This window comes from Rhinatrema bivittatum, chromosome 3 (assembly GCF_901001135.1).
Source record: "Rhinatrema bivittatum chromosome 3, aRhiBiv1.1, whole genome shotgun sequence".
Taxonomy (NCBI): Eukaryota; Metazoa; Chordata; class Amphibia; order Gymnophiona; family Rhinatrematidae; genus Rhinatrema; species Rhinatrema bivittatum.
Window position 1 is genome coordinate 1,021,696 of NC_042617.1, and position 18,579 is coordinate 1,040,274.

The 18,579-nt window shown below is 43.4% G+C and overlaps 1 protein-coding gene across 3 annotated transcripts in view; it reads left to right on the forward strand.

Annotated features, from left to right (window-relative positions):
• PPP2R5D (protein phosphatase 2 regulatory subunit B'delta) overlaps nucleotides 1-18,579 on the forward strand; it is a 374,106-nt gene that overhangs the window by 218,968 nt on the left and 136,559 nt on the right. For all 3 annotated transcript variants that reach the window (XM_029592779.1, XM_029592780.1, XM_029592781.1), the window contains exons 11-12: nucleotides 8,840-9,010; nucleotides 9,143-9,270. In XM_029592779.1, coding sequence (XP_029448639.1) covers nucleotides 8,840-9,010; nucleotides 9,143-9,270 — 299 coding nt within the window. The remainder of the gene's footprint in view (nucleotides 1-8,839; nucleotides 9,011-9,142; nucleotides 9,271-18,579) is intronic.

An 18,579-nucleotide genomic window follows, 5' to 3' on the forward strand; every position in this document is an offset into this window, starting at 1 on the left:
ACTCACTATAATCCATAAAACCATCCACAAACAGCTCACACTAGACCTTCAGACCCCTTTCAAACTCCACTCTTCGGAAAGACCCATCAGAGAAGCATATAAAGGAACCCTACAAGTTCCACCTACTAAATCCACCCGTCTAACATCCACCAAAGAACGTTCCTTCTCCACAGCAGGCCCAGTCCTTTGGAACAAACTGCCGACTGACCTAAGAATGGAACCCTGCCTTCTTACCTTTCAAAGAAAACTTAAGACGTGGCTTTTCCTCCAAGCCTTCCCCTAACTCAAAAATGTCACTTCAGACTCAGCCCAAGGAATGGGACGTTTACTAAACCCATAACCCGTCATATATTTACATGTAATTAAATTTCCTTTCTGTCTACTTCCTGGCTACTATAGCCCCCAAGTTCTATCCCCCTGTTATATGTAACTTTGCTTCGACTTTCTTGTTTGGTTACACTTGTTTATCCCCAAGTTCCATGTAAACCGGCCTGATATGAATCCCTTTCATGAAGTCCGGTATAGAAATATGTTAAAATAAAATAAACTCTTTTGGATTACCACAACCCAGTACAACCAGCTTGACAGTAAGTTGGTTATGTGTTTATGATACTCTCACATGGTATTTCAGGTAATATCTATCATTTACAAGCACTGGACAAAACCACCAAACTAATAACTTCCAACCCTCAAGCAACTAATGAAACACTGAACCCCCAACCCACCACTCTCCCCACTTGGACCACCTTTGAACCCACAGCCTCCTCAGAGATAAAAACCATCATACAAAAAATAAACCCAGCTACCCACCTCCTTGACCCTATACCAATCAAAACCTTGAAACTAATCCCAGATACCATAGCCAAACCTATAACTGACATCAACATATCACTAGAGCAAGGAAATTTCCCCGAGGCCCTTAAATGCGCCATCATCAAACCTATACTCAAACAAAATCACACCTTGACAACACTGACCCCACCAACTTCAGACCCATTTTGACCTCTCCTTTATCTCAAAAATCCTTGAAAAAATGGTAAATCATCAACTCTCTGAACACCTGGAAACCCAAAAAATACTATACCCATCTCAACATGGATTCAGAAGAACACTCAGCACCGAAACACTCCTACTTACCCTTACCGACTCAGCACTCAGAGGAATTGACGCCGACCAATCCTATCTTCTCATGCTGCTTGACATATCCGCCGCCTTCGACACCGTCAACTACAACACCCTCCTAACCAGACTAAGTGAAATTGGACTAGATGGCACCACAATCAAATGGTTCAGCTCCTACCTATCGAACAGAACCTACAAAGTAATCCTCAACAACAAGGAATCAAAACAATTCCCCCTTCCGTACGGCATCCCTCAAGGCTCGTCACTCTCCTCCACCCTTTTCAATATCTACATGCTCCCACTTTGCAAACTCCTCACTGACCTGGGCCTCCAATTCTTTGTCTACGCCAATGATGTCTAGATCTTTATCCCCACAAAAGATAACATACAGAGCACCCTTCTACAATGGAGCTCCATCCTCACCCAAATACAAAAACTCTTATCCCAAATAGCACTCACCCTGAACCACACAAAAACTGAAATCCTACACATCTCTAACAAACCCCAAGCATGGAATATCCAAGATGGACTTTCCTCACAAAGCACGAACCATCTTGTTACAACTGCAAGAAACCTAGGCATCACCTTAGACACCCAGATCAACCTGAAAACATACATCAACATTTTAATAAAAGAAGGCTACTTCAAACTACAAGTCCTAAAAAAAAAAATCAAACCACTTCCACTCAGTCAAGATTACCGATCAATACTCCAAGCCCTCATATTCTCCAAACTCGACTATTGTAACTCCATCCTCGTTGGGCTAGCAAACTCCACCCTCAAGCCCCTCCAACTACTCCAAAATGTGGCAGCCGGATCCCTCACAAACAGTAAACACTCCACACACATCACCCCCATGCTGAAAGAACTCCACTGGCTCCCCATAACACACAGAATTCATTATAAAGCCCTTACCCTAATCCACAAATCCCTTAACAACGAAAAGTCAGACTGGCTAAAGGACACCCTACAGCCATACACCTCCCAATGAAACCTACGATCCAATAACACCAGACTACTCTCCATCCCATCCAACAAACAGGCCCACCTCTCCTCAACACAAGAATGAACAATTTCAATAGCAGGCCCCGCACTATGGAACAAACTACCAGCAAATCTCAGAACGGAACCCTCATCACAGAACTTCAAGAAATCACTAAAAACATGGCTATTCCAAAAAGCTTACCCAGCCAACAGCTAACCCCTTGTCATCCCCAACAACCAATACCAAACAGAACCTTAACCTCGCACATATCCCACAATGAGAACTCTCAATAGTCAATTCAAACGTTAGCTGTTATATTGTTAAGATAACAAATCACTTTATTTTACAATGTTATAATTTAAGCGTAACAAAACCTCACTTGCTGTAATTTTACAATGTCTCAATGTAGTTATACAATTTATCAATGTAAAGATAGTATGATTTGTTATCACACTATCTCACTAGATTTTATGTAAACCGACGTGATACCCTTGGGTGAATGTCGGTATATAAAAATAAATAAATAAATAAATATACTAGAGAAAAAAACATTAAAGATTTTGTGGTACACTTGTATCTTCCTCCTGCTGAAAGTCCTACTCTAGAATCTCCTAAGGGTCACAGTTCTTGTGCAAGTATTCTTTCTGTCCACTATCTATCACTGGTACCAGCTGGCATGACCCGCAATCAAGGCACATTTTGAGGCATGCAGGATCGACGGATTGTTTGTCATCTTTTGAGATTTACATCATAGTATGTCCCTGTGATAAGATTTATGTAAGCAGACTAAGAGATGTATCCGCACATGCCTCATCGAACACAGGAGGTGCTTAGCTACCAAAAAAACTCAAGCTCTTTGTCATATTGTGTAGTAAAAAAACATCTGTTGGAAGGTTTGCTCTTAGTTATCCTTGAACAAGTATGTGAAACACTGAAAGAGGGTGATCGCCTTGCAAGGCTTAATATCTGGGAACAATTTTGGGTCTTTTCCCTAAATACTGTAGTTCTGGGTGGCTTGAATTTAGAAGTCAAATGTTACTCTGTTTAAAAAAAGTTGTATTTATTTCTTTGACACAAATCCCCTTCCTCTTCTTACATAAAGCATCCCATTGGTTAGTGTTACCTTCTGGTTTAAACTTGCTGCCAGAATGTCATTAGAAGCCTTTTTTTGAGTGGTGAGTTCCTTTTGGATAAACAATGGATGAACAGTAAGATCAGCTTTTTATTAAATAAGTTGTGTTTTGCTTTATAGAAAGTTCAAAATGGTAAAAAATGGTTAACATGTCACACATGAAATGGATGTAAATTTCCCCTGAAGACCCCCTGATGCAGATGTGATTTTGACATGCAGACCATATCGGGGCATTCTAATAGAAGACTCAGTGAGTAGTTAAGATAAGTTTTATTTGCATTACAGAAAAAATGGTTTTAAAATAATTGATGAACCATGTTCATATGATTAAAGAAAAAACAATGAAGGTTTATAGCCTGATAGTACCTATTATGCTGATTGATATTTCTATGATTGTATGTTGATAAAGGATTTTATAGTTCTGTTGATGTGAATTGTATCATGTTTTAGTTCAGAAGTTAATGCCATTTTTTTCTTCATAAAACAGGAGATTGTCCTGATCCAAAGAATTGAAAAGTTTTTGCAAGTTTGATCAGCTGTTATATTACATGCTACTCCTAGGAATGGGCTACCAATATTCTTATATTTCTAGGTTGCTCATGTGTTCATGTTGAGGAGAAACCTGTGCCAGAAATAGTATTTAATGGTGCTAATTTGGAGGAACTGAAGCAAATTACAGTGAACCTGGAAGATGTAATAGGGCAGATTGACAAACTAAAGTATAGCAAATCACCTGGACTGGATGGTATATACCCCAGAGTTCTGAAAGAACTGAAAAATGAAATTGTAAATATCTTAATAGTAATTTGTAAGCTATCATTAAAATAGTTTATTGTGGCCATTTGGAGGGTGGCCAATGTAATGCTGATGTTTAAAAAAGACTCCAGGGGTGAATTGGAAAACTATAGATCAATGAGCCTGAATTCATTGCCAGAATAGTTTCTATGATTTTTTCTAAAAAACAAAATCATAAGACATGGTTTAATGGAACACAACCAACATAGACTTTTCCGAGGCAAGTCTTGCCTCATCAATCTGATACATCTTTTGAAGGGATTAATAAACAAGCAGATAATGATGAGCTGGTGGATGGTAATGTTTGGATTTTCAGAAGGCATTTGACAAAGTCCCTCATTAGACCTTAAGAAAATTAAAAAGTTATGGGATAGAAAGAGGCAATGTCCTATTGTGGATTGTGAACTAATTAAGATAGGAATCGGTGATCAGGACTTAATGGTCAGTTTCTAAGTGGCAAACGATTAATAGTGGATTGTTTCACAGATCTGTACTAGGACTGGTGCTTTTTAATATATTTATACATGATCTGGGGAAAGGAACAAGTGAGATGATAGGATTTGCAGATAAAAATGCTCAGAGTTGTTAAATTATAAGTGGATTGTGAGAAATTGGAGGAGACCTTGGATGACTGGACATTCAAATGGCAGATGAAATTGAATGTGGACAAGTGCAAAGTGATGCATATGGGAAAAAGTAACCCAAACTTCAATTACATGATGTTAGGTTCCATATTAAGAGTTAGAACCCAGGAAAAGGATCTCGGCATCATTGTGGAAAATATGTTGAAATCCTCGGTTCAATGTGTGACAGTGGTCAAGAAAGCAAATAATGTTAAGAATTATTAGGAAAAGAATGGAGAATAAAAAAGGGAATGCATTAATGCTTCTGCTTTGCTCCATGATGAGACCACACCTTGAGTATTCTGTGCAGTTCTGGTCACGACATCTAAAAAACGATACAGCTGAATTGGCAAAGGTACAAAGAAGGCTACCAAAATGATAAAGGGGATGGAACAGCTGCGGGTCAAGGCTTTTCAGCTTGGAGAAGAAATGACTGGAGGAGGGAGATATGATAGAGGTCTATAAAATCATGTAAATGTGAATTGGTTGTTTACTCTTTCAAAAAATATATAAGATTAGGGGACTCTTCATGAAGTTAGTAAGTAGCTGTTATGATATTGAGGTGTTTGGTGGATTCTCAGGGGCAACATTGATGGTATCTCCCACGGGGAGGAGCCCCGTAGGGAACTGTAGCACCGGGCTAGACTCAGATGCACAAACACAGAGAATATATCTTTTATTTTACAGCTTGTCTGGTTCACCAGAGGTGGCAGTAGGGAGTGGATTAGATAGCAACAGTCTGTGATTCTCGGCGTGGGAGACCCGTCCCACAATGGTGGTGTAAGGTCCCAATGCAGATGTCCAGTACGGCACTGTAGGAGAGACAGACTGGCAGATGTTATAACACACTCCCTTGTAGCTGAGTAGATAGAGTTCCCAGTGAGCAGTAGAGAGAGGATAGGTATCAACAGTCTGTGATCCTTGGCAGAGGAGTCCCATTCCACAATGGTGGTGTAGGGCCCGATGCAGATGGACAGCGAGGGCTGTAGATGGACAGACTGGGAGAAGTAGTACTCACTCTCTGTAGCTGATAGGTAGTGTTCTAGCAGGTTGAAGAATTGGTAGCAGGCACCAGGATATGGACACAGGCCCTCGAGGAGCGAGTACCTTTAATTAGGATAGGCACCTGGAAATAAGCAAAGGGCCCCCGAGGAGTGGGTTCCCAGGTTAGTAGAACCCCGGAGGGTGAAGGTAGCTTTCAGCAGTGTAGAAGCGGCAGAGCAGCTTCAGACCGTAACAAATCCAATCTGTTGCTAACTCGGCGAGAGTCAGCAAATGGGCAACCTTTTGAAGAAGGAAGCAGTGATGTCACTTGAGGGGGTTGCCCCACCGAGGTTCGCGCCAACACTGCTACAAGACATGAGGCGCGTGCGCCCTAGGAAGCCTCAGATCAACATGGCAGGATGCCGCACAAGAGCCGCTCTGGGGAAGCCGGAGGGTGCAGCAAGGAGACGCTACGGCGCCATTCTCCCGAGGCTGGTGGAGAAGACTGAAATAGAGGTGAGGCATATCGGGCGAAGCCGTCTGAGACCGGACGCAACAGTAGCAGATTTAAAACAAGTAGGAGAAAATTATTTTTCCCTTAAAGCATAATTAAGCTCAAGAATTCAATGTTGGAAGATGTGGTAAAGGCAGCTAGTATAGCTGGGTTTAAATAAGGTTTGGACAAGTTCTTGGCGTAAAAGTCCTAGTCCAATAAACTATTAACCAGGTAGACTTGGAGAAAGCTACTATGTATCCCTGGGCATTAGGAGAATAGGGATCTGTTTACTGTTTGGGATCTGGCCAGGTTGTTGTGACCTGGCTTGACCACTGCTGGAAATAGGATTCTAGGATTGATGGACCTTTAGCCTGACCCAATATGGCAAGTTTTGTGTTCTCTTTCAAATGCATGCCTAAGGAACATTCTGTCAGAGCAGGTTCTTTTACTGGAAAGGCAGGGGCGCTGTGGGATAGATCTGCAAGGCACTGTAGCATAGATAGGATGCATCTTAGGATACATACCTTTCTAGGTAGCTTGCAGTTCATTTAATGTTTGGGTGATTTGGGTAATTGCCAGGTTCTTATGGCCTGGTTTTGGCCTCTGTTGGAAACAGGATGCTGGGCTTGATGGACCCTTGGTCTGACCCAGTATGGCATGTTCTTATGATCATCCAAACCATGTTGTTTGCCAACCTATAAGGCTAGAGCTGTTAACTGCAGCAAGTATGCCACACGTGACAGCACTTGAATAATTTTCAGGTAGTAGCATGCTACTCTCTCTCCAATGTTGTCTCTTTGATTGTTTTCAAAATTTATGGACTGGCTATACTAATCTCTTACTACATGAGTTTAACATAGCTGGTTTGTGGTGTCAGAATTTGAGTGGTTACAATGTGATGGGTAGTAGGAGGCACAATTTGAGCTGTGTACAGGGTGTTTTTAGGGTTTCTTCACCCTCCTGCCTCCCAGATCCTCTCCACGAGCAAGCTAGATTTTGTCAGTGGGACGTTCTCTCCTCTGAGATGAAATTCCTTCCAGTCCACCCTCAGCACTTTGCCAAAATATGTTGCCAACCCATACTGTAAGGTCCTGCTTTATTACATCCCTACTGTCTGGATAGATGTGGGAGAATTAAATATGGTAAAAATATTGGCTTATCTCTGTTAGTTCTGGCTATATGAGTTCTCCATACCAGTCTGGGCAAGGTGATTAATTATTTACTCTAATATTTCAGATGTTTTAATATTATTTAATATTAAATAATATTAAATTAATATAATATTAAATTAATATAAAATTAAAATAATATTAAATTACATTTAATATTATTATTGTAAATAATTTCATATGTTAAGTTCTTAAGGGTACATGCATCCTTTACATCCTGATGCATACCTACTCTTAACATGCATAATCATCATCCAGTTCGTTTTACAAAGTTGTATCCTTGCTCGTTGACTCTCTCTATCCTTGTTCCTAGTTCATTGTAATATCGTTGACTCTCTCTATCCTCGTTCATTGTAATTTCCTTTCTCAGTTAAATGTGAACCGACATGATGTGTCCTACGAATGCCGGTATATAAAAATTGTTAAATAAATAAAATAAATAAATGTGAGATATATCTAATGCTGTTTAGATATTGGTGTTGTAGAACTTAGCTGTTTACGAGGAAGCTTGTATATCTTGCACAACTTGAGCTGATTTTTTTTTTTTTTTTTTTTACTCGGTGAGTTCCTCCTACCTATGTGGGCTTTCAGCTCAGTGAGAGCTGGCCTTTGTTGGGCTTTGGTGCCATCACTTTTATTCACTCTCAACCTGGGGTTTCCTATATTTTTATAGCCCTCGACCCAGACTTAAACCTTGCCATGACTGTTCTCAAGCAGGGGCTGCAGAACACAGCTTCCTCTGGAAGTTGGTATGTATGTACCCTGCATCTAGCAACTAGGCATCGCCATTGTGCAATGGCTAATACTACCTGTTCTTCAGAGGTGTGAATGCTGTATGTATGTATGTACCCTGCATCTAGCAACTAGGCATTGCCATTGTGCAATGGCTAATACTACCTGTTCTTCAGAGGTGTGAATGCTGCCTCTGTAGCATTGCCGCCCTTGACTGGCTCAGGAAGTAAATGCCGAGCCCAGAAATTAAACTCGGGTTTTCTGCATGGCAGCTTGTGACACAGCCATTGTGCCAGTCTCAAGATATGAGATTTTGAGGTTAGACTTGGCTGTAACCCTACTGTCCAGATTGATATGAAAAATGAAATATAAGAGGAATTGACACAGATAAACCAGTATTCCCCTGGTGTGTCTGAGAAAGTGAAAGCCTAAAATGTCTTAGTTCTGCTTATTGTTTTGTGTCAGATTAACTATTGAAGGTAATGATCTGCCTTTTCTGCAGTCTCTCTCTGTTATGCTTCTCTTTCTGTCCCATTATAACAATTGTAATGATTGCAATTTGATTTTCATCCTATAACAATCTCCTTTTAAGCATTCCCATGGCATATCCAGGGAGATCTTGCAATCCAGATGAGAATTTTAGCAGTCAACGATAAGGCCTGGTTTATCATGGGAGAATGCAAGAAGGGCCGTCGAGAATCAGAATCAAGCCCATGCAGTTTTTCAAAGAGCTTAACTGAAGCAATGTTTAGCATGTAAATAGGTAATGGAGCCTTCCTTCAATATTCTTTCCCTTCTCAGGTGATTATAGGGTTGTTGAAATTCTGGCCGAAGACGCATAGCCCAAAGGAGGTGATGTTCCTGAATGAACTGGAGGAGATTATGGATGTTATTGAACCTTCTGAGTTTGTGAAGGTCATGGAGCCCTTGTTCAGGCAACTGGCAAAGTGTGTTTCTAGTCCGCACTTTCAGGTACAGGATCAGCCTTAATGTAAGGGCAGAGCCATGCATATGCGTTTCCTTCTGCATTGCCCTGTACATGGAGTGTGAATGTGAGCCAAGCACAGACAGGGTTTATGTTAGAACTTTTGGATTTCTTTGCAGGTGGCAGAGAGAGCTCTGTACTATTGGAATAATGAGTATATCATGAGTCTGATCAGCGACAATGCAGCCCGTGTCCTGCCTATCATGTTCCCTGCACTTTATAAGAACTCCAAGAGTCACTGGAACAAGTAAGACCTCTGTTTATATCCTTTATCCCCTATCTCTCTCTCCCTTCCTCCTCCTCTCACTCCAGTTCTTCCATCTCCTCTTTTTTCCTCTCACGTCATCTTTCCTCTCTTTTCTGTTTTCCTCCTTTTTATGTCATTTTTCCTTCTGCTGTGTCATAGAGAACGCTTCTCTAGTTAGACTGAAAAGCATCAGTGATTTCAGCAGTATCACGCTGTGAGCTTGGGATGCTCTTCATCTTAGTCTTGGCAGAGTTGACATCACTTGGCTCTTTCACATTGGGATAGCTCTGTATGTGGCAGGGGTGCCCATTTTCACATATAAAGGGTCCTCTAAAACAGGGCTTCTCAACCGGTGTGTCGCGTCTCCCGGTGTCCCACTGCCCCATTGTACTTTCCTTCTCCCTTTTTCCAGCCCCCGCGGTCCAATTGAAAGCCTCCTTTCTTCCTACCCCCCACTGCCCAATGGGAAGCCTCCTTCATATTGCCTTCCCCCGCGCAGGCCAATCGGAAGCCTCCTCCCTGCCACCTGCCAGTGGGAGTAGGAAGAAGGGAGGAAGCCTTTGATTGGCCGGTGAGGCAGGCATGGCACTGCCCGGGAGTGGAGTGGGAGGAATAGCAGTGTAGGACCCCGACGAAGCAAGGCCGCTACGGGAGCCCATCCCCGTAGCGGTGAAGAGGAAAACCCGACCCCCGACGGTGCAAGGCCGCTACGGGAGCCCAACCCCGTAGCAGTGAAGAAAAAACCCGACCCCGACGGTACAAGGCCGCTACGGGAGCCCAAACCCGTAGCGGTGAAGAAAAAACCCGACCCCGACGGTGCAAGGCCGCTACGGGAGCCCAAACCCGTAGCGGTGAAGAAAAAACCCGACCCCGACGGTGCAAGGCCGCTACGGGAGCCCAGCCCCGTAGCGGTGAAGAGAAAACCCGACCCCCGACGGTGCAAGGCCGCTACGGGAGCCCAGCCCCGTAGCGGTGAAGAGAAAACCCGACCCCCGACGGTGCAAGGCCGCTACGGGAGCCCAGCCCCATAGCGGTGAAAAGAAAACCCGACCCCGACGGTGCAAGGCCGCTACGGGAGCCCAGCCCCGTAGCGGTGAAGAGGAAAACCCGACCCCGACGGTGCAAGGCCGCTACGGGAGCCCAGCCCCGTAGCGGTGAAGAGGAAAACCCGACCCCGACGGTGCAAGGCCGCTATGGGAGCCCAGCCCCGTAGCGGTGAAGAGGAAAACCCGACCTCTGACTGAGGCGCCCATCCCTGTGGCGCCGAAAAAAGAAGGCCCGCCGGATTAAAGCAAAGGCGGAACCGGAGCCCATCCCTGCAATGAAGGAAGAAGTTATTTTTGGTGAGAGCTGGTGTGTCTGTGTGTGAATGGGGGCCTGGGTGGGAGCTTGTGTGTGAATGGGGGCCTGGGTGGGAGCTTGTGTGTGAATGGGGGCCTGGGTGGGAGCTTGTGTGTGAATGGGGGCCTGGGTGGGAGCTTGTGTCTGTGGGTGTGAATGGATGCCTGGGTGAGAGCTTGTGTCTGTGGGTGTGAATGGATGCCTGGGTGAGAGCTTGTGTCTGAGGGTGTGAATGGATGCCTGGGTGAGAGCTTGTGTCTGAGGGTGTGAATGGGGGCTTGGGTGAGAGCTTGTGTGTGAATGGGGGCCTGGGTGAGAGCTTGTGTCTGAGGGTGTGAATGGATGCCTGGGTGAGAGCTTGTGTCGGAGGGTGTGAATGGGTGCCTGGGTGAGAGCTTGTGTCTGTGGGTGTGAATGGGTGCCTGGGGGAGAGCTTGTGTCTGTGGGTGTGAATGGGTGCCTGGGTGAGAGCTTGTGTCTGAGGGTGTGAATGGGTGCCTGGGGGAGAGCTTGTGTCGGAGGGTGTGAATGGGTACTTGGGTGAGAGCTTGTGTCTGTGGGTGTGAATGGGTACCTGGGTGAGAGCTTGTGTCATTGGGTGTGAATGGGTGCTTGGGTGAGAGCTTGTGTGTAGGGGTGTGAATGGAAGCCTGGGTGAGAGCTGGTGTGAATGGGTGTAAGAGCTTTTGTGTGTGATTGAGAGCTTGTATATAAGAGAACATGAGTGTGATTGAGAGAGCGAGACTGGTCAGGGAGGTGATGTGTTTCTGTGTGAGAGAGAGAAACTGGTCAGGAAGATGACTGGTGTGAAAGAGACCGAGACTGGTCGTGGGGTCTAATTGGGGGGGTGTGTGTTGTGAGTGACTGGTTGTGGGTGCTAAGGAAGAAGATTGAGGACAGAGCTTCAGCAGCCCTTGCTGCTTCTGGTTAGTGCTATTGGCCTGGAAGGGAAAGGAGTAGGAGAGTTGCTGGAGAAGGTAAGTAAAGGTGGCTTTTTAAATTTATTTTTCTTGATTGACTGCCATTTTAATTATTGGGTATTATGCGATGTCTGCTGATTTGAAATATTTTATTGATATTTGGACATGTTTTAATAATTTTTATGAGTATTTAATTGAATATTATTTTGTTCAGCAGCTGCTTTGTAACATTTTTGGTATAACTTTACAATGATTTCAGTGTGGGGCTCTGTAGCAGCTTGGCTTATTCTGTTTTCCCAATAGGAAATGTTTTAGTGTTTAGGGCCTGGTTTAATAGTTGTATTTCTTAGATAGGGTTGTTACTGTTTGCGTGTGTTCCGTAATACAGGTGTAACTTTGTGCAGGTTAGTTTGTGTGCATTATTGCAAATCCTGAGTCTGTTAGGTGCTTTATTTCTCTTTCCATTTCTCCAGGTTCGCACTGTATGCAGAGTGGCTTTTTTGGTTTTCCGTTCCAGTTTCTGTCTCCATATTTATAATTTGTGTTTTTTCTGTACTTGGTGAAGGTCAGTTCTGGGTGTGTGACCGAGGTGAGGTATTTTACTAGCATGTAGGCATTTGTATCAATCTTATTTGATGTGTTTTCTCAATAGGATATGCATTAGTGGTAAATTACTGTCTTTTCATAAGGAAGGCTATTGTGCCTGGTAGTAAAGGGAGTTTGTTTTGCTTTTACTGAGATGTCATCAGAACCAGAATATCTTTTTTTTGTATGGTGAGTTGTACGGGTTATGCCCTAGATCTGCTCTGCACTCATTGCTGAGGGTTGAGGAGATTCCTGTGGATGCAGAGTGCATGTTTACACTTAGCCCCGTGATGGTCACATGTTCAGTGTGTCACGCATATGAGAACCATTTGTCAGGTGTGTCCCGGCCAAAAAAAGGTTGAGAACCACTGCTCTAAAAGAACTGTCTGCTTCTTGCCTTATGGGATAGGAATATTTGGGAGCACAGCACAGGATTTGGTGAGAGGTGAGGTGTTCACAGTAGAGCGCAAGGCTTGCACACATGGAGCCCTTGCTGGAATACAGCTTGCTTGCTTAGAGGTGTTAGTGGCTCCGTAGAGAGGACATTGTCTGCTGTCTGCCTCCCGCCCCGGCACATATTTTTTCAGCTCTCTTGGAGATTTGTTGGTGCTTTGTACCTGGCTAGAACATTAGGTTCCTACACCAGAATTCTTGGGCATTTATTCTTTATCATAAGGAAAGGAAGGAAATGTAATTAGTACAGCAGTGAAAAATGTAATTAGCTTCTTTACTGTTTACGAGTTATAAATAGTTTTCTGGATCTCTGTTCATCTGTGCTCCATTCATGTTATTTTCTATCATGGTGTTGCTATCAAGGTTGTCGCCATGTTTCATATACAGGAGATATATAAACTTACAAAACAAATACATCACAAACTCTGTTGCTAGTAAAATCTGTCCCTTGACCACCAAAGAAATTAACCCGACTTTTAAAAACAAAAAACCCTGGTTCTCTCTTGAGTTGACAAACCTTAAACAAGAGTTAAGACGCAAAGAACAGAGTTGGCGCAAAAACCCTATCCCTACCACGATCTCAGCCTACAAAGCCACCATGCACTCCTACACGAACTTCATACTCCAGCAAAATCCACAACTTCTACGATGCTAAGGCTTTATTCTCTTTTGTATCAACACTTACAAAACCTTCGCCTCCCACCATTCCTGACGACAAAGCCCAATCCAAAGCTAATGAATTGGCATCATTCTTCGAGAAAAAAATCTCTAAGCTTTTAGACCCTCTCATCCTCGCTAACACCCAGCCGTCCCCCCCCTTCTATACCTCCCTAGACAGCCATAAAAGCTACCTTTGACTCCTTGGAACTCACTTCATCTCTTGAAATTGAATCTGTACTCAAAAACATGAAGCCCTCCTCTCACCCTTCAGACTGCATTCCTACAAAACTCCTACTTTCCATTCCAAACACCATTTCCAAACCACTAGCGGAAATCATCAATTGCTTCCTAGCCCAAGGAGTTGTACCTGATCCATTGAAAATCACCACCATCAAACCACTGCTAAAGAAACCCAATCTGGATCCTGCTGACCCCGCAAACTTCCGTCCCATAGCCAACCTTCCTTTCATTGCCAAACTTATGGAGAAACTAGTCAACACCCAACTCTCTGACTATCTAGACACTCACAAGATCCTGTTCCCTGCTCAGTTTAGACTCTGTAAAGCATCAAACACAGAATCCCTCCTTATCTCCCTCACTGACAACATCATCATGGGTCTTGACAAAGGACAATCCTACCTAGTAGCCTTACTGGACATCTCAGTGGCGTTTGACGCGGTAAATCACTCCATTCTCATTAATCACTTAGCTGACATTGGCATCTCAGGCTCTGCCCTTAGCTGGTTCAAATCATTCCTCAGTAACAGAAACTTTAGGGTCAGAATAAACAACAAAGACTCACACCCCATAAGCTCCACTCATGGAGTACCTCAAGGTTCATCACTGTCTCCCACTCTCTTTAACATTTATCTTCTCCCCCTCTGCCAGCTCCTTGAAAATTTAAAATTAACTCACTATATCTAAGCCGACGATGTACAAATCCTGATCCCCATAACAGAATCCATCACCAAAACCTTTTAACTTTTGGAACAGCTGCCCCAATTCAATCAACTTCCTCTTAACTAGCCTCAACCTAGTCCTCAACACCACAAAAGCAGAACTCCTCCTCATCTCTACCAACGACATCAACTCCTCCATCATTAACTTCGCTACAGCCACCACTTCACACGTGAGAGATCTTGGAGCCACTTTAGATAACCGGCTGGACTTTAAAAAATTCATCAATAATACAACAAAAGAATGCTTCCATAAGCTACACATACTAAAAAAGCTCAGACCTCTCCTGCACTTTCACGATTTCCGCACAGTTCTTCAAGCCATTCTCTTCTCAAAAATAGACTATTGTAACTCTTTACTACTTGGCCTCCCGGCAACCTCCACCAAACCTCTACAGATGCTCCAGAACGCCGCCGCAAGGATACTAACCAATTCTAATCGAAGAGAACATATCACACCCATCCTCAAGAATCTACATTGGCTTCCCATTAATTTCAGAATCCTCTATAAGTCCCTCACCATCATACACAAACTATTCACAATCAATCCTCCTTACAGTTAAACATACCATTCCAAATTCACACCGCCTCCAGGCCAATTAGAACTGCTTACAAAACGCCCCTGCTCACCCCCTCCGCCAAGGCTACGCTTCACCCCTCACTGAGAAAACGCGCCTTCTCTACCGCTGGACCTACGCACTGGAACGCTTTACCCCCAGAGCTTCGCCAGGAACAATGCGCACTCACCTTTACAAAGAAATTATTCAGACAAGCCTTTCCTTAACACTAACACGGACTCCTAACTCTAATGCGGACTTCTGATGCAGTCAACGTGCAATTCTTGCTGTTACTATGTCAAATTTTCTCTCCCTTCCTGACCCCCCTAGCCTCTCCCTCCCCCCAGTACCCCTTTTTACCCTACATCTATTCAAGAACCGTACTATGTTCGGAGATAGTCTGTAATACAGTTCTTTCCTCACTCGAGGTTTTCTTCTACACTGTTTTTTAATCAGCCCTTGTCATACGTTATATCCTGTTATACTTTATTCTCTCATCTATGTTAAATTTTAATTGATTTGATTGAAGATACTTGTTTGTAATCTTTCCAATTTTGGTTCGATGTAAACCGGTGTGATAAGAATCTTCGTCTTGAACGTCGGTATAGTAGAAAGATGTAAATAAATAAATAAATTTTAAAAGGGCAATTTTCAAAGTCATTTATGTGCGTAAATACACTTAACCTATACAAATCGACAGTTTAAAAATGACCTCCCTCATAGCAACATAGTAAATGAACAGAAAAAGACCATCCAGTCTGCTCAGTTATCCTGCCGACACTACTAAAGATGTATCCCAGCTGCAGCCACAGACTGTGACCATCTGCAAGATTTCTCCTTTTCCAAGACAGTCTTTTTTTTGCCATCTTCTTGTGCACTCCATCTTCGGTAGAAGAGCATACAAGATCCCTACTTTGTTCTCACCAATTACCCACTATTCCCATACCTAACTACAAGAATTTGTAATAATTTAAATAGCCATCAGTATTAACATGGCCATTGACACAGCAACATACCATCATTAACTCTACCCAAACTTACGCCCGCCTCCTAAAGGCAAAAGGATACATTGAGATCGCTTGATGACACTTACATTGGCCACCAATTAGACTTGCTTAAACAAAAATTTTTCAAGGGGGATAACAAAGCAGGGCGTTTCCTGGCGCAGCGTTTAAAGGCGGCCCAGACCTTAGTGGCTAAGGTTAACAATTCTCAGGGCAGATCTGAGACTACGACTGAGGGCATCCATCAATGCTTTACAGATTTTTATGCCAAACTGTACTCCCAGGATGACTCCATCCATTCCCCCAAAATTAGAGAGTACCTCAACACAGTAGATTTGCCGGGACTCACCCTGGAAAAGTGGGAATTTTTGGATGCCCCGATCACTACCTCGAGGTTTTATTTGCTATTAAAAAACTTAAAATTGGATAAGACACCTGGGTTGGTTGGATTCTCGGGGACGTATTATCGATGCTCTGCTCGCTCACTTGCAGAACCACTTAGACATGAAAATCCTAGCTCGGGTATTTGCAGCCCGGCTGAATGGGGTCCAACCCGAACTGGTCCACCCTGATCAGGTAGGGTTTGTCCCTGGTAGGTTGGCAGTGGATAATGTATGTAGAATAGTTGCCATTATCAGCCTTGTTCAACCTTACTGCACACCCACAGCTTTACTATCCTTGGACGCAGAAAAGGCATTTGATCTTGTTCACTAGCCTTTTCTATTTCAGATGCTAGAAAAGATGGGTTTTGGTTCCTTTTTTATTAAGTGGATTATGAAACTATATGACCAACCCCGGGCAAGAAATAAAATTAATGGTAGTTATGGAGATCAGTTTACCATCGGCAGGGGTACATGTCAAGGCTGCCCACTATCTCCCCCGCCCCTACTGTTCGCACCGTTTCTGGAACCCTTAATGACCCGCATTAGGGCTGCCGCCTCTATTACGGGCATTAATAAGGCACAACAGCAATTTAAAATCTCCCTGTTCGCGGATGACATCCTGCTCACTCTTACGAAACCCTTTACATCCCTGCAGGGGGACCATGCAAGAATTGGGGGCTTTTAGCACAGTTCAGGCCTTAAAATAAATTATGACAAATCTGAATTATTGACTATAAATGTGTCTCCTCAGGATCAGATTACCCTTAGGAATAGTCTCCCCTTTAAATGGGCCAAGAAGGCATTGAAATACCTGGGGGTTCGTATTGGAGCCAATGTGAATCATCTTTTAAATCTCAATTGTCTACTTCTCCTTCATTCTATTAATGGAGATCTCAATAGATGGGCCAGACATACACACTCTTGGCTGGGACGCATAGTTGTTATCAAAATGAATGTTCTACCCTGTTTTTTAATACTTTTTTACGACTATCCCTATTTTTATCCCTACAATGTTGTTACGTCAATGGTAGCAAAAAATGTTTGGTTTCATTTGGCGTAAGCATCTACCAAGGGTAGCTAGGACCACTTTATATTTACCAAAGAATAGAGGGGGCTTGGGAGTACTGAATCTTCTGTGGTACTACACTGTGGCCCAGCTATGGGCTTTAGTGGTACTTTATAAAACTAAGGATGTGCCACAGTGGGTGCTACTAGAGCAAGCTTTAATTGGGGCCATGCCGCTTGCTGCGATGCCTTGGCAGCCCAAGACTACTTGGCACACAATTCAATATGTACCTGTCGCCCTCAGTACAACTCTTCGGGTTTGGCGTCAATGGCAATTATTGCTGAAAGGGAAGGAACAGTTTACTCCCTTAACTTATGTCTTTGAAAATGCTATTTTTCCCCAGTCTTCACAGACTAGTGTGTTCCAGAGATGGGCTGATGCAGGGATCAAGCGCATAGACCATATTCAAGTGCAAGGTTCCTTGATGTCGGTCGATGATACATGTTCTCGCTACCATATGGGGACATTCGCCAAAATTCGTCACTTTATTCACCAGGCTACAAGGAATGGTACATTACTCCTCTCAGGATCACTATTTGAAAATTATTGTATGAATGCACATTCCATATGGGGTATCATATAAAAAATTTACACTTTGTTGCTTGGTAAGCTCTCGGGAATCACCCGGCAACAACAGGTTTGGACTGGTGACTTCGATCACACCCTGGAAGAGGCAGAATGGGACCAGATTTTTACCTCAGCTCATAAATGTTCTATCGCGGCAAGTCTGCAGGAAAATTGTTACAAGATGCATTATGCGCCTGTGACCCTGCATCGTTTCATGCTCACTTTTTCTGAGACTTGCTGGCGGCAGTGTGGTAGGGTAGGCACTTACTATCACATGTGGTGGCAAAGTCCGAAGTTGAGTAATTTTTGGCCAGCAATATTTAAGTGGCTCTCCTCAATTCTTAAGCAACCCCTAGATGTTAAACCTTGGCAAGCTTTGTTGACGCTACCTATAGAGACACTGAATAAAACCATACAACGTCTTACACAACAGGTGTTTATTGCAGCTAGGATTGAAATTGCAATGCTTAGCTAAAATTCTACATAGAATACATGGTTACTATCAACTAGAACGCCTCACGGCGGTTCAGCAAGATCGCATGAAATTCTTCCTGGCCACGTGGGGACCATATATTCAGTGGCTAGCTGAGCAAGAATAAAGGGAATCCTGGGAATTCAACCATGGTTTTCTCGAGATTGTGGTCACAGGTTTATTTTACCGGTGACTAATTCTCTTTGCTCTATAGGTTTTTGAGCTGGTTTTTTCTTCACTTCTGTCCAGTAGTGTGACAATACTGTACATTGATTTGTCATCTGCCTTGATACTGACTACGGTTTTTGATTTCTGGATACTGTTTTTGACTACTGCCTCTACTCA